This window comes from Motacilla alba, chromosome 13, assembly GCF_015832195.1.
Source record: "Motacilla alba alba isolate MOTALB_02 chromosome 13, Motacilla_alba_V1.0_pri, whole genome shotgun sequence".
Lineage (NCBI taxonomy): Eukaryota > Metazoa > Chordata > Aves > Passeriformes > Motacillidae > Motacilla > Motacilla alba.
The window spans coordinates 195,985-221,174 of record NC_052028.1 but is presented as its reverse complement, the minus strand read 5'-3'; the positions used below and the strand labels follow the sequence as shown (position 1 = coordinate 221,174).

At 42.4% G+C, this 25,190-nt stretch overlaps 1 protein-coding gene across 7 annotated transcripts in view; it reads right to left on the bottom strand.

The window, feature by feature from the left end:
* Positions 1-25,190, bottom strand: part of KCNIP1 (potassium voltage-gated channel interacting protein 1) — a 285,944-nt gene that overhangs the window by 142,910 nt on the left and 117,844 nt on the right. For 2 of the 7 annotated variants that reach the window (XM_038149894.1, XM_038149896.1), the window contains exon 2: positions 17,868-17,935. The exons of 4 other annotated variants lie outside the window; for them this stretch is intronic. In XM_038149894.1, coding sequence (XP_038005822.1) covers positions 17,868-17,935 — 68 coding nt within the window. Of the gene's footprint in view, positions 1-9,950; positions 10,184-17,867; positions 17,936-25,190 lie in introns of all 7 variants that reach the window. One more of the 7 variants, XM_038149897.1, reaches the window with a different exon arrangement.

The following is a 25,190-nucleotide window of genomic DNA, read 5'->3' as shown; positions in this document are numbered from 1 at the left end:
ACTGAACCATGCTTCACTAGGGATGTGAACTCTACACATTTTCTACCCTTTCAAGAACTAAATTACTAATTTCTATGTATTGTTTAAGATTGAAAAACTGTGGAGTAGTCTTTATGGTAGAAATAATTTGACTCCTAGGATTCATTAAAATATCTTTGCTTGAGCAGCAGCACAAGCCAAGGAATTTAGCAAATTTACCATGGAGTTCCTGTCAATAGCAGGACTCTGCAGTTGTCACATTGATGGAGTTAATGAAATTCATAGCTGGGGCAGAGAGAATCACACAGAATCATCAGCCACCATCTCAGTTTTGACTAGCAAGACAGGATTATTATTTTGTACCTGTGCCAAAGCAGATAATTAAGTTAACTTTTTAATGATTGCAGCTGATATTATGGAGTAGAAATGCCCAGAAAATTTATGTAATCTATGCATACACATCACTAGTTTTCTATGTTCTGACTTTCTTATGAACATACCTTATGTGGAAAGCTCTATGTGGTCATTTGAGCTTCTGCTATGAGTCTACCCTATGAAATCTCCACATTATACTCTTGTATACTTGCCTTAAGATTTGGCTGGTGTCCTGGCTTGTTTTAACCTGGGCAGTAGAATAAATTGGTCCTGCTTCTTTCCAGTCCTAGGTGCCAGACCCAAGGATGCTCATGGTCTCCCCTCCATCCATAAAACATGAACGGACAGGGTGATGCACTGAGCCTTCAAGCCCTTGGGCAGCTCTGGACCAGCATCACTCCCAGGAGGAGCTGGCAGAGGACAGACATTCCCCAGGCAGAAACAGGAAGGACAAGAGGAGGATGTACAGGTGCATTCTGTGTGTTCCACAGAATATCCTGGAGGTTAATTTGCTGCTTTCTGTATTCAAAGTTTACAGGAAAAATAGCCTCTGCAGGATGACACTGCACTCAGCCTTAAGAGCTATTGCAGCTGGAGTAAGAGGAGCAGGATCTTTGTGTCCACCAAGCTACTGCGGATTAATTTTTTTTCAGATTAGGGCCAATGTGGCATGTAAACCCTTGATACTGTGACTGCTACTTTCTTGCTTCTAGTTGGTTTTCTATTAAAAGGCCAACATTACATTTCAAATCTCTGCTCAATGTAGCACAGAAATAGCTAACATAGTGGGAGTAAAGAATTCCCTGCCTGCAGGATGCTTTTCTATGGTTTGTGCTATAATTCATGCTCCTTCTTCTAAAATCTCAGTGGAGAAATGTATTTAAAAGGAGGCTACACACACTTCTTGTCCTGATGCTGCCTGGAAGCCCCAGGATCGGTGCATGGGCCCTCTGAACAGAGTGTGGAGCTGTTTGGGGCAGGAATGTACTGCATCTCTTCTCCAAGCACCTTCCTGACCAGATAAACCAGGTGGCAAATAGGTATTTGCCAGAATGGATAAATAAATTCAGTAAAACTCAGAGATGCTCCTGTTAATAGTTTCTTTTTCCTTTGATCAGTTTAATTGTCATAACACTACCTTTCTTAATGCTTATAGCACTTAGTTCTTTCCACAGAAACAACTTCACTCTTAAATGGCAGTTTGGGACTGCAGTTTCCCCAAAATGCCTCTAGCATGGCTATGCTGATGTCTCATACATTAGCCATTCCTTATTTTATTCCACAAAAACATGACACTACAGAAATGCTTTGCTGTTGGCTACTGTATTTATGATGATTCTCTTGTAATACACAACTGTGGTGCTGAATCATTGTTGGCTGTTGGAAACTTCTCATCCTTCAGCAAGGAATGCCTTTGAATGGTATCAATAAGTACTGTTCAAAACACAAAAAAAAGCCCAGCCCTTTCAAGAAACGACAACTGTTGCGGTGTGATGTCATGGTTTACCTGGGAACTCCAGGTTTCTCCCCTGAAATTCCCTCCTAGGTGTGTCAATCATCCATCCTTTCCCCACCCTGACCCCTGCCAAGCACTGTCTGTCAATCCTGGAATTCCAGAAAGGTGTCGAGTGATTGGGCAAATTCAAAAGATGCCTCCTACCCCCTTGGGGGCATTGGGCCATCCAGGTGTTCTTTGTCCCTTGGAACCTCTTCTCCCATAGCTGGTTGGTGGGCTTCCTCTCCATTCCCTCCCCCTCTCCCCCAGGTAAAAGGGTGAGCAAACCACGCGGTGGGAAGTTCTGTCGGAGCTGTTGCTAGATTCAGAGGCCTGCGGGCCAGAATAAAACCCTCCACTAGAACTGATTCGTTTCCTTCACCACGCCTTAAAGCTTCTCCGTCAGAGGGAGACCTGAGGAGCAGACCCTCCATGAGAGGAAACTCCATCCTGCCACCACCAGAGCCCTGGCATGCCTGGACTTTTCCCCAGGTGTCCAGCTGCAACATCTAGCTAGCCAATAGTGTCTCTGGGGTGAAACACCTCAGTTGCTGGTATTTGGTCCAGAGACAGGGGCCAGGCAAGTCAAGGCATGTCCCTTCAGCAATACTGGTAAATTCCAATAGACAACCAATATTTTTCCTCTCTTTATCTATTCAGGTACACATCAGGACTAATTAACTTAGGACTAGCATAACTTGATAGAGTAAAAAAGGATCTAAAAAATGACAAAACTAAAAGAAACCTAGTTTGCTTTACATTAGCATATATATTTTTAAAAATTAAGATTTAAATCAGGGTCAGTGTTGACTGTGTATGTCCTTAGTTTTTAAAAACAATCTACCTTTGATTATTGAAATGCAGTGCCTGGCACTAATATTTCAGGTAAGTAACTAGATTACATATAAATAGATTTCATAATAACCTTATGTATCAAAGTAATAAGGCTGTGATGTAGAGACAACAATAAGCTAGTAATAATTTTTTTTTACTCTCACAAAGCCACAATTTCACTTAGATAAATCAGATAATTAATTATACCAACTGCAGAATATCTATTATGATATTAGCATCTTGACAGAACACTTTAATTAATAGTAAAAGAGCAACTCTAGCACTTTAGGCCCTCAAACTTCAATGCAGGGAGCACTTAGTTTCCACTGAATCCAACAATGACAGAGGACTGTCATCAGAAATTACAGCCATTAAAATTTGACCCTAAGTAGCTTAAATTTTATAGTCTCCTCAAATATAATTTCTAATTTTTTGCCTTCTAACCTTACAAAATACAGCAATTGAAACAAATTATACATATTCGGACCAATGTATACAGTAAAGGTAACAAGCACTGACAAATAATCAGAGCAGAAACAAATAAGGAGTCATGGTAAGTCCAGCACCAGTTTTGTAGCTGCAATATCTTGTCCTGTGATGACTTTTGCTTATTTCTGTCTCTAGCGATGGGAAGAAAAAGAATTGCTTGCACAATGTGCTGTCTATTTTAATCTAGTTATGCATTCATTGCTCCATATTCTGCACAATCAGTAATTTTCTTATAACATGAGCCCAAAGCACAGTAGGCAGAAGGGGACAGAAAATCTCCTCACTATGTGAGCACCCTGTCACTGGCTCAGACATCTTTAAATTCCTTGGGAAAGACCAGGCTGCCAGTGGTAGACATGACTGCAATCTGCCTCAGGTCCATCAGATGTATGTATGACACTCCTGAAAAAGGGGAAGAACTGATTTTTACACTCCATCACCAGTGCCACCAGTGCTCATGTGGGGCTGTTCAGCTACAGTTTTCCTGCAGCAAAACAAGCGGGATGGGCGACATCAGTCTACTGAGGCTTAGCCTGTTTTTTGGCTGTATGCCCTCCCTTGGAAAAATCCACCTTTTCATTCTTTGGATATTGCAAAGGATGAGGGGAAAAAAAGGGAAAGGAGCCCCATTTCCTCCTGATCATTCCTGCACCATAAGAACAGCTGCATGTTCCAGGCTCAGAACAACCAATTTAATCTTCTGGTAGGGAAACCAAAAGAGCACTCCTTGAGGAAAGTTAAAACTCATATAGGTGCCATAAAAATAGGTACTATATGAGTAGTAGCCAGAGGAGGAACTTGGCTGTATATGTACCTCCATGGAAGAAAGAGCTCCAGTCTCAGAAACCATTAGAGATTCTGCACAAGTAACACACAGTACAATGTTGTGGCTGAAAGCAAAGCTCTGTTCACACTAGCCCCTGCAGGGACAGCCCATGCAGCTTTTTGACCTGCCACAGACTGGTGTGGCCATCACACAAACTGCAATCCCACCTCTCCTCAGTGCCAGCTCCTGCCACCATCAGCTTCTCCTTGATGCTGGCCTCACCTGTGTCCAGGTGGATCCTGCTTTTCTTCAGGGCAATGAAGACACACAACCAAGCTAAATTTTAACATACAAGACTACTATCCTTAGAAGGTGGAGAAAATTACTGCTGCTGCTTTAGCTCCAAAATAAGAATTATAGGGAGAACTGGAGATAAATAACACTCATCTGTACTTAAGTTTTGGGTTTCAGTCAATTTTATTTAAATCTTTAAAGCACCCTGAGCTGCACTGCAGAATTAATGGATTTGGCAAGTAACAATACTGGCATGAAAAGCTAAACTCAAAGCACACAGCTCTTCCTTCTTCCTGATAAATGGTAATTGCATTCCTCAAGAGCCAGAGGCTTTACGTGTGCACACCTCCCACTGCGCCCAGTGCCAGAATGCTGCAGGCCCAACCTCCAGCTCGAGAGAGGAAAGCACAGTGAGCCAGCAAGGCTGGCTGGGCTGTTGGCACAGATAGAGGAGCTGAAACACTTAGTGTTTGAGGACCAAAGACAACCAGAGGGGTAAGAGCCACCACTGTGTTGCTTACTGGAGAGCAGAACTCTCTCAGGGGCTGGGGACATCCTTGTTTCTCTGGGTGCTACACAAGAGAACTTCGCTGCCACATCCCCAAAGTCTCAGACACCCTCATGGAGTGGACACTGGTAAACTGAATTTCTGCACATTCCCGCATTACCATATCTGTATATTACCCCAATTGAAGCTCACTAGAAAGTCACTATTTTCTGACATCAGTATTTTTAAGGCTTTCAGAAATAAAATTTAAATCCATCTTGAGTTCACTGTGCTAGTGGCTTAAGGAGTTCCTTTGAGTACCACTTAAATGGTGGAAATTGTCCCAGTTCCATGGGACTGTGCTCTTCCTAATGAACGTCCAATTGCCAGCAGTCCAGTATTTCTGCCCTTGACCCCAAAATCCAAAATCACAGAAGGAATGAAACTCTCTGGAAATTCTGCCCAAAGAACAAGTGGGTAAAGGTTACATAAATTCAAGGTTTCCATTCCAGTCACTTTCAGGGTGCCTGGCAAGCCGCTGTGTCAGGCAGCACTGGTTCTGCCTGTAATGATTCAGGCTTCTTTTCACCCAAGGTTAAAAACTATGCAAGATTCCTGCAGGCAGACTTGGTATCTGAAGCCTTAATTTACCTCCTGGGAACTGCAGACTTAACAAAGGCTTGCTCACCATGGCAGCATATAGAAGATTATGTACTATGTCTTGTCATACAAAAGTCCTTTCCATCTGAAATCCAGTAGAATTCCTAGCCCATATAACAGTCTATTCAAAGCATGTCTCCCCATCCAGCACCTCATCCCTTCAGTGCACACAGTCACTAAGGAAACTGCTTATACACAACTCACTGAGAATGGTGTTCATATCTACTGCCGGAGACTGGTGTAAATCAAATTCTCTACAGGTGGATTTAGAGGACCAGGAATGAGAGGCAGAGCTTCACAGCATCTCCCACCCTGCTCCTGGGCCAGGCAAGCATAGCAAAGCTGTGGTCATCTTCCTGCTCCAGGAGAGATATGCTTCACATGACATGGTCTCTCCCTACTAATCTCACAGCAGCGTCCTGGCAAAGCCAGGTCACATTTTGGTGAGGAACATAAGGTGGGCAGGCAAGATGGTAGTAATGGACTATTGTCCATAGGTAATGAACCATTGACATTATATCATAAATATTCATCATCATTAACAAACTGTGCAACTCAGTCAGGAAAATAAATGTTATTCTGAATTCTTAAAAAATTCAGCCTTATATTTCTAACTGCAGGTGTAAAGGGTCTCAGATTAGTGCAAGGAAGATGTGACATATCTGGCTGTCATCAGAATGAAAGATTAAATTCTCTCCTGGAATAGAGATTACAGAGAATCAAGCAAGTTTAATTGATAAATTCTGCATTACCATACTAAGCTGCCACCAATGTGTCCAAATCTGGAATCAAATCCTCCATACAGAGCCCTCAGATTTAAACAACTCTCATTGTAAATCATCAGTTCCTCGCATTTCCCCATTAATTGCAGAGAAGATTTCAGAGAGAAGAGCTGGCTATAGAAGAAGGATGCTGCATCAGGCTGTTGTACTCCACAGCACAAAGAGAGAGAACTATTCCTGACATAGCGCATGCCTCTGCTCTTTCAGTGTTTGTGTAATTATAGCTGTCTTTTGAACATTCAATGCATCTCACATAAAATGAGACAACCACACATTGTGGCTTAATGAAAATAACTGAAGGAAATGTACCAAATTATTGGTTACTGGGCAGCTGCTTCATAAATGCTTTCTCCCATCTGTTTTCTCCTTCCCCTTATATCAACTCATTCAGCCTAATGCCTATAAAATGCTGAGCCAAATGTTTCAGGGCATCTCCAAAATCCCCAGCCAGTGTTCATGAGTGACTTCAGCCACATTGCCCTGAATTTCGTAGCTCCTGTGGCTGCATGGCCAGGAAAGACTGCTCTTGTGTAACATACCCCTCTACATAGGGCCTGATGATAGCAGAGACAGCTAACATTGCAGTCAGTACCAAATATTAACAATTTAAAAAATATGTATATATCGTTAATTCAGCCCCTAATTATGACGGTGAAACAGCTTGTCTGTGAAGCCTGAAAGAAGGAGGCGTTTGGCTACAGAGACCCAATCACTGATGAAAATGTAACCAGGCAGCTATTGGTCAGTGTAACCAATCAGAGCCAATCAGGTTTGAATGTGGAGTCTTTAGAATAAGGTATATCAAAGCTGTGTAAGGCATTAAAAGGTCTCTCTGCTGCACAAACCTTGGAGTATCTGGTTGTGTCTCGATCTCCCCTGAATGTGACACCTAATAATAAAATACCTGTCAGTACAGGGTCATGTTCTCCCACCTTAAGGTCCCTCATTTCCATGGACTCAGTGAGAGATTAGATAGAGTCGCATTCATGAATGCCTCTCACAAGTCTGCTCCCAGAGAGTCATCAGCCTCACTTCTTGGATTTGCAGGCAGATAACATATAGAATATTTCCAGCTGGAGCAGGTCCTTCTGCTCTCACGTGAGTCCACATGCATTAGCCACAGCAAAGGATTGTTGCAGGACTTAGAAGATTGAGGATCTTGTTATAAACAGATAATGCAATGGTTAGCTCTCACACTTTAGGGATGAATATCATGTGTATGTTAAGAGAAGTTTTATTCATGTAAAGTTATGTTATTGTGTTATGCTCTCCCCATAACTCTCTTTCCCCTCCCCCTTGTATTGTCACTGGATGGCCTTGGTACCCGGGGCATTTGGAGGAGGGCAGGCTTGTTACTAGGAGGCACGGCATGGCAACATCTGACCTCCAATGAAGTTGTAAGAAAGTGATCTCCACAAATGCACGACAGAGAAGAGTTGATTGATGGACTTTGGGAGGGGTTAGGGTTACCTGATGCAATACCATGAGTATAAAAGGTGGAGCAGCCATGTTGTGGGTGAGCACATGGTGGTTCAGTTCCATGCTCCCAATGCTGCTCTTTCTCCTTATTCAACCATTTGTTGTATTTGTTAAGGTTTAATAAACCTTTGAAATTTTAAAGTGAGAGATCGTTTTCTCACAATCTGATCCAGTAAGACCTATTCATCTGCAGCTTTTGCAGCAACATGAGTAGCAGCAAATATATGTGGCATGTCCTGTGTGCCAATCTGTCCAAAAGATCTGCCATGGAAATAGATCTCATACAGGAGCAGCTTGGTGGTGCCAGGTCTGGGCTGGGGCTGTCTGAAACAAGTGTTGTCCATGCCCACCCATCTCTCAAGGCGTTGTTTCTCCTCTCACACCAGCTGCCACAAGTGGTATTAAGATCAACCAACATTGACAAGGTTGCTCAGACACAGGGATATCAAAGCAATCAGTGGTTGCTGGCTACATTGGGTAAAATAGTTTCTTGAAAATCACACCTCGACAGGCAGCACGTTACCTAAGGAGAGGAAGACATTTTGCTTTGCCAGCCATGCTGTATGTCTCACAAACAGGGCTACATCTCATCCTGCTGCTCTGGCTTAATCTAATGGAAGAGCAGATGATGGAAATCAAGTCCCCCAGCTCCCCGAGGAGCACGGGAGAGCCAGTGTCTGTAGGAGTGCATGCAGAGAGAGCTGCCAGCCAACTCCACACTCCCTGACACAGAGCTCTGCCCAGTAATTTAGGTAACATACGCACTAATTCTGTCCTAATTTACCAAGCTAGCAAGCTTGCAGAAGCAAACATATGTATTTGTTTAACTTGTCTTTTCCCCTTAGCAAAAAGAGTGATTATATTTCTCTTCATTCCCACTAGAGCTATCATAAAATATTAACCTCAAGCCATCCAGTTACACATTATGATTACCTGAGGAGAGTTGCTAACGGATATTTTTTTGCCATCAACATGGCAAAAGCTGGTTAATCCTCTGGGAACCTATTTTTGATTAAATACCTAATACAGTATGATAAATATTGGAAATATGCACCTCGCCCCTATTAAGAATGTGGCTTGATTTCCAAAATGTGCCTAATCAATTCAAAGGTGGCAGCAAATTTACAGTGGCAGGAAATATTTAGAGCTTAATATTTGAGGTAAAGATTGTTTTGGTGATTCTATTAGAAGAAGGAATGAAATAGCGCAAATACAACACAAAATCCTTATACAGCTTGATATTTAACTCCAGCCTTGGGTTTCCCTTCTCAGCTGCTGGCACTGTCGAAGCACACAAGTTTGGTGTGCTCAGTTCTGGACTTCTCCTTTTCCCTCATGATCTGCATTGGCAGTTTTAGGTAGCAACATTCTCCTGATCTATAAATGCATCTTCCACCCCTCAGACAACATTACGAGGTCTGTGACTAGGTCATGTCAAGCAAATAAACATTCACAAAATTCTGGCTTTATAGCATCCCCATCTCTTGTCTACATTATCAGTCACATAAGAACTACATGAAACTTGTAGAATCCTGTTTCTGCATTAGCCACAACAGCAGTGACTCCAGTTCCATGGCAAGCCATGGGCACCAGAGTGACTCTGACTCCTGACTCCTGCAGGTCCTCTGACACTGCAGGAATGTGTGCTGAACTACAGCAATTTGTAATAATCATGTGTTAACTGAGGGCAATGATAAAATCCCTCCAAAATCCAATAATAATTCAAAGGCGTGTTTCTTACCAATATCTGTACTTTCAGTGCTTTGGCAAAGCTTTGACAGAAGCAGATTTTGGGGCAGACAACACAAGGAAACCTAACACATGGTTTCACCTGGGCCCTTCTCTGCAATTTATGTGTCTCAAGGAGAATGGCCAGTGCATGTGTGGTGATCAGGCCCACAGAAATAATGTGTAAATTATGTACAAATTGCTGGCCTCAGTTTTGTTCCAGGAGTGTGTGATGCCTTTCCTGGGTAAAACAGTGCTAACTTCTCCACATTCAAACAATAATCAAGTATTTAATCCTTTGTCAAAAGAAAGCATCAGCAAAAAAAAAAAACAAAAAAAAAAAAAAAAAAAAACCACACACAAAAAAAAAACCCCACCCAAAAAAAAAACCCCAAAAAAAGCAACCCAAAAACAAACCAAAAAACCCCAAACCAAAAACTAGGCCAAAAAAGTATAAAATTTTTCACTTAGGTCAACATCTCAAAAAAACTAAAGCTACCCCACATGATCTCTTCCTGCTGCAAGGGCTCATGAGAGTCAAATAAGCAGTGCGAGAGCTGTGCCAACACCAGTTAATCATACCTGGTCATGTTGTGAGAACAAGTCTGGAAATCAAATTTTCATCAAATTAATGGGTACTCTGGGAAATAGTTGTTTCTCTGAGAATTAATCGTAACTGGCATGAGGGGATTCACCACCTTGAATCTCAGCAGCAGCAGTCAAGAAAAAACAGCTGAAACTTTCTAGGGAAGCAGCTTGGGTCCTGTAATTGACCCAACTCAGTCCACCTTCACACATGGAGATCACAGGGAAACCTAAACAGGACACAACACATAGACCACAGGAGAAATGCAAGCATATTAAAATGAGCCCTGAATTCTGAAGCCAAACAGTCACACAAATATGGAAACTGCTGCCACAGCTGCTAACTATAAAGAAAGCTAATGTTGCTCAAGCACAGCATTCTGCTATCCCTGCCTTCTTATAACCACTTTGGACACCTTCACACCGGTGAAACACTCTAGTTCCCAATAAATTTAGGAGGGACAGTTTAACTCAAGACAGTGTCTGCAAGGGACTGTCTTCCCACCCATACAGAGCAGTTCTTCTAGACACCAAAGCCCAGGGGATTGCAATCAGCCCAGTCCTGGCATTGCATCATCGCATGGCACAAATATCACATGACAGCTGACCCAGTACAGAAGAGTATTCTTTAAGTTTTCTTTTTGCCTGTGGCTTCTCATTAAGCACTTTGAAGTCCTCATTAAATGCTTTTCATCAACATAGCTTTTGAGGATGAGGATTTTCTTGCAATTTGGGCTTTTGATCAACTAAAGGTTGGACTGAATCAACTTCAGAAAACAAAAAGTTGTCCCTCGCTTCCCCCTGCCAAACCAAGCAAGGAAGAAAAACCTCCAGAAAACCTCAAGTTCTACCACTATCAAGTACCGTATATGAAATTTCATTGAAAGACATTTTATGAATTCACCTTTTTGCTGACCTCCTGTAGTTGAGCACTGTTGGAAAACATTTACAAATAAGGCTTTGGTCTTTAAGTTGAAAGAAAAATTGTGATTTCTCCCTGCCTCTGATTTCCACACAATTAGCTGAGGTTGCAACTTCTAACCAGTGCAACTTCACCAGTTATTCCCAGGGCGATCATCACACAGACCTGAATGTCAATGTCCCACTTTCAGCCCAAGCCTGATTTTCTGTTTCTTGGAAGGGGCTGAAAATATGGGACACAGTACAGATTTTAATCACTACTTTTCAATCAAGTGAAATATTACCACCAAAAGTAATTCAGTGGCAGGGAGTAAGCATTGGAGGACCCTGTCCTATCTAATTTGCTGTCATCTGAAGTAATCACTGCTATTAATATTACAGTGAAGACCATGTCACAGGCTTAAATTCATCACTTCAGCATGTCATTCAGGGAGCATGTGCCAGCAGGACTGATTGCTCTTTCCTCCTCAGCCTCTGGCCTTAATATTGAAACCCCAACTGCAGTGCAGCAACCAACATAAAAATAACATCCAAGTGGATGTGATGGCTGTGCCAGGTGTATGGCCATTAGAGGTTAGTGATAAATATTTTACAGAGCTCAAACTGCACATGGAGGTCTAGTACTTCCATGAACCACGGCCCATTGTTAAATGAGGGATAGGGAGCTTCTGTGGTTCCACAGTACAGACCCAAAGTACAGAGACAGACCAGCCAACGCTCTTCTCCTGATGTATAAATTTCCCTTTTTGGTTTGTAATAGCAGGAACAAGAGAAAGGGAGCAGAGGGTTGTTGAACTCACACAATGTAGGGATTGCTGCTTCCCTGAGGACACATTCTCCACTGGAGTCACTTGGTGTTGTGTTGCACTAAGCAGTTTATTTAGTTATTATTTTGCACTGAGTGATTAGATTTTTGCACTGAGTAGTTTTATATTGCACTAAGTGGCTTGTTTGTATCACATGGTTTGTTCCGTTCACCCCTCTCCTCCAAAGCCCTTGATGGTGGTCTTGCCCCGGGCTGGTTCCTCCCGTTGCCCCTCCCATCAGTTGTATTCCATTGGCTCTAGTCCCTTCCCTCCTCCACCCTTCCCCCCAGGTTTAAATTCTGTCATGAGAGACTCTTTGTCTTTTTTCTCCAGGACAGCTCCATCCCAGCCTCTTCAGCCTCTTTCTTTTCCTGAACAGCTCCTTCCCAGATGTCCCTGGAGTGCTTCCACAATAAACTGTAGGACTTTTAGTCCCGAGAAGAAAGAGTGCCTCGAGTCTTTTGCTTTTGTCCTTGTTGGTGAAATCGGGGTCCAGAGCTAGCCAAACCAGACCCCCACAAGGCTCTCAATCCAACAACTTGGTGTCACAAAGGACTGGGGAACAACAAAGAATAGAGAAGGCCCAGCCAGGAGAGTTGCTAATGGATATTTAGGTCAGAGATGACACAGTGGCACTGCGGTTTCACTGGCCATAACCTCATAAGACCAAATCCAGGCCTCACACCAGCTTGGCTGGCAGGGTCTTCCTTGGCACACATGCAGTAAACATTCTGGTTCAGGAGGAGAAGAGTAGGAGGTGGATGGAGGGCACCACAGGGATGGCAGCATAGCAGGACAAAGCGTTCACTGTCAGGGGAACCACTCCTGCCCTGGCTTTTGTTTGGCAGCACAGAGGAAGGTAACAGCAATGGTGTCAGGACTGCAAAACCTATCGCAAAACCCTCCAGGGGCTCCCCCCTTCCATTCTGTCTGCTCTAGCTGGAGTCATGCTAACAAGACTGCCTGCACCCATGACAATAACATCTGTGTGCTCTGCAGACATGCTGATAAAATCAGACACTTAGGCCGTATCTCACACCTAAGTGTTAAGCTGTTCTGTATGTTCTGACATCTCCTTGCAGTTAGAACTTCTTTCCTCTGAAGTACACTTTTCACTTGTTCTAATTTAATTTTTCTGTTCCTGATTGAATTCCCTGACCTAATAACACAGCAGTATCTTATAAACAGAGAACAACAGCTAAATAATATTGCTGTTCTTTCAAGGAGAGCAAATGTGAAGAAATTAAAGACAATGAAGAGAATCTGTCTAAAGCTATCTTTGCAGAGTAGCAAATTATTATATGTCAGACATGCTGGACACCATGCCCTGTGCTAGGGGCAGAGGGAGGACATTTTCCTGGACCAGTTGTGGTCAGAAGCATCTCCTGCCAACTTGGGCAACAGTGCTGATAGATGGAACATGGTGCTTGTCAGTACTAACATAATTGGCAAAGGGTTTCAGCAAGGGATGGGAAATCCACTTCAGTCATTATTCAATGCTTTTGAATATAATTCAATAGATAGAAGCCATTGTTTCTCTCATGGTGAAACCACACTACTGTGCACTAACCTATGTTTATCACAGAAGGAAAACAGCAAGAAAACTCACAACAGAATTCCAGACAGGCCAGACCAGAGAGGCTCCCACCTGTGGCCTGTGAGGATGGCTTGGCTCTCCTTGTGAGCAGTGTGGGTGCTGCAGGGGAAAGTGGGCATGGAAAAACCGATATGGGAAAAGATAACTGAGATTAACTGAGATCTTTGTTCTGAATAATTTGAGAGACTGATACTGCACACTAAGAGTTTTAAGCACCGAACATTCAGAAGGGAGAGAGCTGGGTACCAGTGCAAAGTCTTTGGAGCACACAAATGTGGTATTCACATATCCTCTGAAGAGAGAGACACAGACTTTCCCAGGATTTTCCTGGGGAAGGCTGTGAGAAAGCTCAGAAAAAGTATGATTAACAATTTTTATCTCCCCTTGCTGTATCTGTTGTATACATGTGGAATGTATTATGGAGATTGTTTACCAAAAGGTAGTTTCTTACTTGGACACTGGTGATGGTGCTTTGATTGATTGACCAATTAGGTCAAAGCCTTATTGGACTGTTTGGCAAGGGCGAAGGGAATTTTGCATATCGTAGTATAGTGTAGTATAGTATAGCACAATAAAGCATTTAATCAGCCTTCTGCAATCATGGAGTCAGTGCACATTATTCCCCGGTCAAGGATCCGCTGCCACTATACATAAACCCCACAATTATGTGCATTCTAGTAGGTATCACCCAGTACAGACTTTTCCCTTTCTGAATAATTGCCATATATTTTAACTTTTAAAATATTTTATCCAATCCTTTTCTGTGACATACAATGCACTTATCTCGCTGTTGGTCTTGGTGGCTCAGGGCTGCCATTCTGTATTACATTCTGTAGGACTCCCTCTCAGCAGTCCAAAGTTTTGGCATGCAGAGAAGTGTTAGCAGGTAGGCTGCAGACCAAAGCAAGCTGGACACATGCCTGGGGGAAGGGTAGTGTTTGACCCTCTGATCATTACTTCATATTCTCTTCTGCAGAAAATATCAAACAGCAATTCACTGGGGGAAGGACAGTAATTTTTCAGATATCACATGAAAGAAATATCAGTCTGGCCTGCACTAGATTATGTGGGACAGTATTTTATTAAATATTACATTACATTGCTGGCAAGTTAAGACATTGATTTATTCTTTGTATTGAATTTGTTCACAGGAATGAATGTATTGCTAAATCCCCAAAGGCCTCAGCATTTTCTTTCACCTTTATTGATCAATTGTTTATAACTTTGAAACTATTTTAAATCAATTTTTAGTAATTTATGTAACTTATTTTCTAGTCTTAACACAGTGTAGGCAATTAGCATCTGTAGAGCAAGGCCCTGCCTAGTCAGAAGTAACACTACTGGAACTGCTACCATTATCTTTTACATTGGTCTATATTTCAGCACAGAAATCAATAAAAGGGTGAATCAACACTTACTGAAGCACATTCATCTCTCAGAAATTCTGTAAAACATGGAGGATGGTCTAAGATGAATTCATAGCTGCTGGCAAATTTCTTTATAATCTTTAGAAGAAGTGTATGGAAATAACTGGGAAAGTGTGATTCTTAATCAAAAGCAATGAGCATAATTCTTGGCTCTTGCAGGACAACCAAATAATTAATAAAAAACTTAGTGGAGTGGGAAAATCATTAAGGAGAAACTCTCTCCCCAAAAAAGACAGAGTACAGAACTTCTCTAGCGAACACAAAACACATAGTCCCTTTGTGAGGTTTATGTGCTCCAAAGTCTTTGCACTGGCACCCAGCTCTCTCCCTTCTGAATGTTCCAGTGCTTAAAACTTAATCAGTGCAGAAAATGCTTTTCAGGAGGTCATCACAGTGGGGGCTTTCAGGAGGAGTAAGCCTCAATATTGGTGCACAGAGGTAACCTCAGAGGGTTACCCTAACCATGTTCAGAAGGACTTTGCATCATTTTTGATTATTGCTGGGCTTTGAGGAAAGCTGAAATGCCAAAGCCAGCAGTGGTAGCTGAGGAGTGGGAGCCTAGGGATCACGTTCTCTCAGGTGTAGTCCACCCATTTTCCCTTCAAACCACCTGCCTGTGAAAGAAATCCCTCCTCTCTTGAGCAGCTGCAATGGAAGGAGTCACAAGTTACCTCCCGATAGATGGAACAGAGACGTGGAAAGATGCAAAAAAGAAAGAGCAAAACACTCAGAGAAAGAAGAGAGGATCAGGAATACAAATAAGAGAAGAAAAGGAGAAGAATCATACAACAGGAATAGCAGATATTTAGGAAAAAATATGTTTAGAAAACAGCAAGATGTTGAAATCAAGAAGCAATTAGAACAATGCTAAAACACCTGGAGACCAGCCCAGAAGTTTTGGCAGCAGGACCGCACCCCATCAGAATCTGCATCAGGAATAACGTCTTTACCTCATTATTGCTCAAAATACAGTAGTTTTAAAGCTGGATGAGCAGAACATGTTTGAGAGCTTTATTAAAGGAGTCCAGAGATGTCCTATGCAGATGGAAGTTCACTAATCCTAAGCAAAAATTTCAAAGCATGCTAATCCTACAGGAAAACTTCAAAGCCTCATGTGCAGAGTAACTGAGCATTTGCCACACCAAGAGAAACATCCCACGACTGAAAATGCTGCTTTATCAGCCCACAGCCCATGTCTACATGGACAGTGGCATAGCACTGTCAACCTCCACACACATTTACTGTGTATCCAGACACATTTACTTTGGTTATTTATTGCTTTAGAGAAAATGTGTGAGCTTTGATGTTGCAGTACAAGCTGACTTGTACTGAACATTAATCCAGTTATAAATAAGAAACCCAGCCCAGTTCCATAAACCAGCCTCTAGGCTGACTGAAAGATGTTTCAACCAATAACAACTCTCCTAAAATACAAGCGTTTGACTAGTTCAGAGGGTGTGGAGATTAGTCCAATGACTGTTTAGAGCCGAGAGCTTTAAATTGCCTATAAAAGTATGCTCCGTACAATAAAATAGGCTATTTGGTTGATGTACACCGGAGGTCTGTAGTGTGTTCGTCTCTAACACATATCATACCTAAAAAAAATAAACATGTGGGCTCCTGACACTAGCTTCTATACTCATATTCACTGAGACGTAGTTCCTTTGTAATGAATGTTCATGACCTCTTCCTCATTCTATCCTCTTACTGTGCTCCTTAAGGACACACTTTGAGGACACACAGGGCTGTAATTTAGGCTGGAATTTCCTGACCACCTTGTCAGTCATCTCAGTCTCAGTCCCCACCAGTGGCTTCCTGAGACAGGTTTGTGCTGGGCATGACAGTGAGGGAGTGAAAAAAAAAGCATTTTGCCAAGGGTGGAACCATCATTCGCTTTCTCTTATTTTTTTAGCTTCTCCCTGAGGTTTAGGAAGTGGTGAAACAGTGGGGAAAGACCATCATACAAAGTAAGACTGGGCCTAGACCTTGGGCTTCTTCTCGAGAGAGCTTAATAAAGTAAACCTTCATCTTTTGAAGGCTTAATGTCTTGAGTTCAGGCAAAAACTAATCTGCTTATTTGAAAAGGCGAAAAGAGAAAGTGGAATACTCCAAGACAGGATGAGCACTTCTGAACCTGGGTAGCTGCAAACTTTTCTGAGTATTAATCACTCCCTTTTCTGCCATGCTTGACTAAAGAAAAAAAAGAAAAAGCTACAAACTGGGACAAATATGCAAACCATTTGTCACCACAAAGGCTATACAACAGATAGACAACATCTTTGGATGAAGGCAATAAAGGTTTTTGAAACAAAAAACTTGCTGTTCACTTTATAAATGTATGACCTTAATTCAATAATCCTTCTCTATAAAATAAGTGGTGCAGTTTCTAAGCAGCACATGAATTATTTTCTGAACTGCATGTGCAATGATTTCACCAAATTCACAATGGTACCAGGGCACTCAGCTCACCCCAGGATCCCAAGGCCATTAGGAGCAAGGATAGTAGTTACAGCCTCAGGCAATGCTGTTGCTCTGCTTAAGATGAAACTATGTATGCACTGGTAGTTTGGCAAGGAGCAAGAGAAGCTGTGTGCCCATACATCCTGTCCTTTGGGATGCTTTCTACAGCATGCTGCTCACAGTGCTGCTATGGACTTCTGTATAGGAGAACTGAGTTATAATCTAGGACACAGTCTACAGTGTATACCAAAACTATTAGTAAATCATCAGCAATGACTGCATTTGGCACAAACCACACATGAGCATAAAAGAACAGCTGTAGGTACAATCCCTCCACACAGGCCCAAAAGCAGTGCAAAAACCCAATGGCTTTCAGTGTGTTTGCCCATAGAGCAAACTGCAGCCCAGCTAGGGCCAAACCTGCAACAACAGGATGAGGAGCACAGCTGGCAACACAGAAGTCCAGACCATGTAGAGGGGAAGGGAGAACAGAGCAGGACTGAGAGCTGCGCAAGGAGATGTGCATGAGTTCAGAGAAGCAGAGCAGGAGACCTGCCAGTGTCCTCTTGCAGAAGATGGTTAGATACTCAGCAAGTTCAAAAGAGATTTTGCTTAGTGATTTAATGTCTTCTTTTTAATGCAGTTTACCCAGTCAATGGCTAAATTTCTACAGGCTCATGCAGGGAATCTACTAAACACTCACCCTCTAGAAGCACTTGCCAGACACTTTGGAAAAGCAGCTGCACCAAACTCCTCCGTCTGCCACGGGACCTGGTAAATGCAAGAGGTGCAGTTGGAAGGTTTCTCCGAGGAACACCAACCTGCACTTCACACATGCATGCAGCACAGCTGCCTTCAGCAGCCATAATCTCACTGCTGAACTTCACTCTGAATATCTACTGCTGTTGGATTTAATTACTCCAATCCAACACTTGACTTTGAATTATTTGCTTCTCACTTGCCAAAACAGTGGTTCCCGCCCACTTTTCTACGACAAAACAATCCAAACTGTTGCTGCTGACAATAGAGCTAATATTTACAAGTAATTATCAAACATATTTTAAGTTTGTAAATACCTCAGTAAAAGACGACATTTACAGATAAATTTACAACATAAGATGTGAGTCACAACAGACAAAATTCCTTGGAGAGCTAATATCTACAGATATTTAAATCACTGTGTAAATCATATAGACACTGTACATGCAGTAGCTCTTCTAACATAGGTGATGTGATGATTTCTATTTCATGCGGGAGAAAATGGATGCACCATAGTGATGCTGTATTCCTCTTCAACCCTGCACCTCTGCCAAGACTGATGTTGGGTGATTTATTATCCCACACACTTGCTAAAACTCTTTCAGAAGACAGTACGAGTTTGTGCTGGCTACACTTTAATTTTTCTTTGGGCTTTAGAAATGAAATGTGTCTTTCTTAACACTACTGTTCATGGAAAAAAGACATTTAGGATTCAGAAGGTTTCAATCAAGAGTATATTTGGATTCTCCTTTTTGTTCTCTTTTCTACCAGGGAAAGGATATATCAAAACATGTTCTGTGTTTTACACCAAATACAGTATTAGCTGTAATAAAAAATTAATTATCTCTAAAGTTTCAACATATTTTTTAAAGTTTCTGTATCTTCTGGCACTTCATTTTTTTTTTTTTTTGTGATCTGTATTAATACTTCAAAAGGACAAAACCCTGTCCTACTTCTGCCTGCCACCCTTGCACAGAAAGACATGTCCTATTTGGCTTTAAAGGAACCTGTGGAGGCTGCTTGAGAGGAAGCTCTTGAACAAAGCGTACTTCTACTCAGAGCTCAAAGCACACACCACCCATTGTTACCCAAGCCTCTGCCTTGCTTCCAACGCCCGTTGTTTCAACAACTTAGAAAAATCAGGTGCCTGGGGTCCCCTCACCCTCCTTGGGCACAAGGGGTTTTCTATTGCTCAAAACGTCAATCTCTACCCAAGCTGGCTGGTAAAGAGGCGCTTGCGCCTGTGCGGCCACAGCCGCCCTGCCGGGCGCGACAATCCTCCCCAGCCCACACTGAGCCTGCGCTGCCACTCTCCTGTAAGTAGGTTACTGGCACCAAGGGGAGCGAGAGCTTGAGAATTAACCTACGTTAATCTGCTCGCTGCCCTCTTGTATTACCTAAGTGTGCAACTCCAGAATAAATGGGAAGGGACTCCCTGGAGAGAGCAGGGCTGGCAGCAAAGCCAGCCCCAAACATTCCAGGCTGAATTAAGCTCAGTAAGATTTGTTAAATTCCTGCACATTTAGTTCATGGCTTCAAACTTTCCTCCTGGACTCAGAGGATGCTGTAGGATGCAGGGTAACGTTTTTCTTATAGCTGCTGAAGTTTAAAAACTGAGGCTTAGCTAAAATAAGACATGTAGCAGATTGAGATGTTTGAATTGAGAATCCTAGATATGTTCCAGCTGGTGAGCAAGGAGATTTTGGGAGCTGGATTTACAAATACACATGTCTGTTTTATAAAGGTGCCTAATTAGAGTGCTGCAAAAATAAAGCTATCCAACGTATATACAGTGTTTTCTTGCACTGCCATGTGTCTGCAGGTTTAGCACTCAAGACTGTTAACTAATAAATGCCTTCTGTAATGTGATCATTAGAATGAACATCAACAGGAGCCAGTAACACAAGTGATTTTCCTTATATTTGTGAGCAGTTTCATTCTGTAAATATCTCCTTTCCTTTCACCATCCAATAAACATCTCTAAGATGGTAGCCGAAGGAAGGTGAAAATGTATCCCTGGTTTTGAGACTGGATTTATTTACAGGAATTTAAAATCTCTACTCCTGTTCCCCTAAATTCTCTTTAATTGTGCAAATATCTTGCTTGTGTTTTAGATTCTTTGCTACAAAGCTATACAAGCCTGCAGAGACTCCAGGCATGTGCACTCAGCTGCATGCTCCAGAACTGTGTGTCCCAGAAATGAATATGCATGAAACAAATAATCAAACAGTAGGAAAAACATTTCACTCCATTTTCTGGAATGTCTGCAATTATAAGAAGGAAAGAGAATATTAGAAAATAGAAGTAGGAAAGAGATCATTTTGGCAGTGCCTCCACATTTATGTGGACCATGAAATGTAAATCAGGTCAAGGCTCTCTTACTAGTACAAGAAACATTCAGTTAACAAATGTGTAGTTCTCTGGGAACCAGGCTTAGAAACCACCGTAGTATTTGTCTTTGTTAGAATTTAAGTCATATTCTGCTGTCTTTTCCAGCACAGAAACTAACACTTCTGTCTCTCTGAGTTGCTCTCTCCCCACTGCAGGTACCTTCACACCACCATTCATAGGAGAGAATGGATTAAAATACAAAATGTTATTTACTGAAAGATCAGACTCAAAATCAGGGAAACAGGAGCAAAATAGAAAATTTACATTACTTTTCCCTTAACAAATGTCACTTTGTTTGATGTAACCTCACCCTGATGAAGGAAGGGCACCTTGCCCTCAACCAGAATAAAGGACACATTTCAAAGCACACACAGGATTTAAAACATAAAGATTTATGCAGTTACTGCTGACATCTGTTCTCTCTGTACAAAATCTTACTGTAAATGCTGCACAGACTCCTCAGGAAGGTGACGCTCATTTCCATGCACACACAGCCCAGCCTAGCTCTGCAGGGTTCCAGCTTTCTCTGCCCACTCTGGCACCAGAGTGGACACACTCAAACATTTCCATTTGTGGATGATCACAAATGTTCTCATTGGAGTCCTATGACCACTGTCTACAGCCATACTGATCTCAATACACCCCTACATTGTGGTCTCTGTGCTGTCTGACACTGCAAAGCAGCACTCACAACATGAATAATGATGCCTTAGCTATGCCCTCCCACTCTCCTAAATCTCACATGATTGGGAGCCAACTCATAGTGCTTTCAAAATACAACAAAACTGAATCACAACAAGCAGGCCAGTGACAAGCAACTAACTTAGGCAAAACTCTACATCTCTTAACAGCTATCACACAGAAAAGGACAGCAAGCTGATGAGGATGCCCAAAGGCACTAATGCAGCTTGGCAGTATCATGTCCTCGACTGCAGGACTGGCAGACTGGCAAATACAGAGCAGCAGGTGCTGTGAAGATGCAGACCCGGCACTTGCACCAGGTCACAGGAAAAGCATAGATGAAATCCGATCTCCTGCAGCATCGTTCCCACCTCATCTTGCCTCAGCAGTTCAATTTAGGAGGAAGTGAAGCTCGTTAAACAGACTGCTCTATATTCATGGCTAACAGGACAGAAGTATTAAGTTAACAAATGTGATTTGTGTGGGCATCAGCAAGGAAGCTTCTCTTCATGGGAACAGGGAGAGGATCAAAGGTGCACTCAATTGCTTCTGTTTATTCAGGAATTCAGTAGGGTTTGAAACTTTCTTGCAGGTGGAAAGCACTACCAGACATGTATGTTCCTTGCATTTATTTATATTTGTTTAACTGTTTTAAACTATTGTTTCCACACAGAATTCAGGCATATTAACTGAAAATACAGGGTCTGATCCTAAACTATACTAATATTTTAGGGCACTGATCTCCAAAGGGAGCATGCCCTTTCAAAAGACCAGATGCTGACAAAGGGGAGCAGCAAAGCTGTGCCTGCGCTTTGCAGCCCTGCAGCCCATGAGCTTGGCCTCGGCTCTGCCACACCCCAGCAGCTTCCAACAACTGGCAGCCTGGTTTTGATCCAGATGGAGGTTAAGAACTTTTACCAGGTCATTACCCCCATCAATAATTTCCAGGCAGCAACTCAGAAGGGGACAGTTTTGCCAAACACAAACAATGGAAAGAGTCATAACAAAATTCATTCCAAGTCTAAGCATTTCCAGAGTTTCCAAAATATCTCACAAATTCCACGGGGCAAAGAAAAGCTTCAGGTTTGAACCAAGCTTTTAGTCTAACAGCGGATGGGCTTTGTAGGTTTTACAAACCAGTAGTATGCACAATATGAGAATGCATTTGCTTGAACAGATGCAGCCCCACGTTTACCCTGCACAGCATTCACCTGGACGTGATTGGGCTGTGGGTAAACCCTCAGAATGACACAGTGGTCTCTCCTTGCATTGCTGAGCAGACAGCAATCAGCACCTGAGGAAAGTGCACACAGCATGCTCCTCTCCTGCACTACATGAACGTTTGAACTGCAAGTACTTCATCAATAATAAGGACAGAGGAAACAGAAAAGACAGTATCATCTACAAGAAATGCAAATGTAGTAATATAAGGTGCTTTGGCTGATGGCATTGCCCAGAAAATACCTGATTAGAAAATTCCCTGCTTTTTACTTCATACTTTCCTGGAGGGCTGCAGTGAGTCATGGCAGACCAGTGCTCAATCAGAGGTGATTAGAAATGATGGAGCTCAGCTGTAATGTCCTTAACTCCTGCCAAGCAGAGGATGCCAAATTGCTAATGTAAATAGTCCCTTTTGATGACTTAAAGCCCTAGAAATGAAAGGCATTTTCCTGAAAGTTCAGTCTCTGGTTGACTTTCTGTCCCAGTACCAAAACTGCTCTGCATGCAGGTCCAACTGCTACCTACACAATTAGGACAGGACCTTTTGGGATCAGATTTCCTTTGCAGAACTGCACATGCTTGCCTTTATCCATTGTGAAGTATATACAAATGACCACCCTGGCAGAATTTTCCTCATGCCCTAATGTAGCTGTTTCTCTGGCTGTCTGCAGCCTGGCTAATTCTGTATGCACAAGACTGCAAATGAGGCCTTCTGTCAGCTCCCATGTTAAAATATTGGTTAAAACAAAAGCCATGTTATAGGGATTCAGCTCCACACAAGGACATGCCTTCAGTTCCTGGGGTGCCAGTATGACAGTTCAGGGTCATGTTTGACACTCCCAGCGAAGCATGTAAACCAGTGTGCCAATTCAATTACACTAGCTTATTAGGATTAGCAGACAACAATCCTCTCTGCACTGGCACAAAAGTTTCCTGCTTCCCAGTTCTAATTTCCATGTACTGCTCCCAGTTCAAATGGCAACATGGTCAACAAGTCCTTTGAACTGTGTGGATTAGGAATGCAAAGGGTTGCTGATGCTCCCCACTGCACCACAAAGTTCACCTGCATGGGATGAAACAGTTTCCCTAAGGGAAATTGTCCTTTCCCACAGATGTTGCTGGCTCCCAACAATTTGCAGCTGGAGAGCTAACAGCATCATCCTTTACATGGCTATGTGTACCCCACAAGGAGCAACCCTCAGTTCATGCAGTTTGATGTGCTAAACAGAGGCCTGAAGTTTCAGCTGATTATCAAAAAATCTGTGGGGTTGATGTGCAGAATCACTCACTAGACTAGGGCAACAGCAGCCTGGGAAAACATACCTGGGATCTTGGCCCTGAGCTGCAGGCAGCAAAGTTACAATAGTTATCAAAACATTTGAGCTGTGCTTCTGAAACCATGCTGTAGCTAGGTAAATCTTGTGAACATGGTTTGTTTCATCCATATTTTTCTGCATATAAATTTGACAGGCAGAAACATTTTTTTTGTCAGAGCACTAAAAGCCCCTGATGTTCAGCACTGATCTCTGGCAGGCTATAATTTGGCTCCCCCCTCCCAGTAACACTCTCCTGTTCCTACTGAAGAGGAGCCCTCAGTAAAACAATGCCATGGTACCATGGTTTTCCTAGAAACCTACCTCCAGCAGCACAACATGTATCCTCACAGCCTTGTTCTCCCTTAGCTGTTCTCAGCCACAGTATAAAATGTTCTGTGCCTACAGACTGTAGCTGTGGCCATCTACAGAAATTTTGGGCACTTCCCAACCAGCCACCCACAGAAAAAGTCTGGGAGAGAAGGGGTTTTGTGGAGCAAAAGGAAAGCAAACATTGGTGTGTGTGAAGAGCTGTGGTTGTTAAATATGTCAAGAAAGTAATGTTTGGATTGAGGAAAGCCAAACAGATGTAGTAGAGCTGTGCCAGGAAAGGATGACTCTGTTACCCTTTTTGTGTCTTCCTTAAAACATCCTGGTACTAGAGTCAGGCCAGCTCCCCTCCTGCCTGCTCACACTTGGCCTGCCTGCCAGTACCAGCTCAGCCCTCCAGGCAATTCTGCTGCTCCTTGCCTGCCTGCTAGCAGACAGTCCTCCCTTGCCTCCTTCAGACCCACATCCTTCCCATGAACTTCTAATCAACTGTACTGTGCTTTGTTCAAATTATTCAGAGCCTCTGTGCACTGGGCAGTGCTGGCAGAAGCAAGGTAGAGACGAACTGACCGCTATCTGTATTCTTTTCGGTCTGGACAGACATCACCACAGCCACAAACACAGACTGGAGTCATCTGGACACAGCTGCCTTCAGTTTTGACTTGCCCATTTTGAAAACATGGATGCAGTTTACACTTTTAATAATTTTTTGTTAAGTACAGTCCATCTTATAATAACAGTTACTCCCCCTCCCTCTGGCATCTCAAACAAATAAAAGGAGAAAAGTTAAATACCTTGTCTGGAATCCCAAATATATTTTGGTTAAAAATTCTTCTGTGCTACCATACAGCTGTTACCTGCATTTCCTAGTTGGTATGCAAGGCCATTGGGCCCCTTCCTGCAGGGATGATATGAGGTGCCTAGAGTACTCTGCACCTGCTGGAAAATGCCTCTCAGAGAAATACAAAAGTTTCTTACTTTATAAATAGCCATGGTATGAGCAGCGACAGGACCCTGAGCAGATACTCAAACTTTCTGCTTCTCTGTGCCATGACATTCTCTGGGTAATGCTTTTGAATAAGAAACGAAATACTTAATATAATCACAAAGGCCTGTCACCCACTGCAAGGAAGTCACAGTCACACTTACACATTCACATCTAAAACTACAACAAATCACAAGCCAATTTATTTAGTTTGGAAAATTTCAGGGAATAATTATAACTAATAAAAATTTTGAAGAATGAAACATTTCAGCTAAAAAATCCATATTTAAAAATTTGTAAATCTTCAGTCTTTTTAACAAAGCTTAAATAAATATGAAAATAAAGT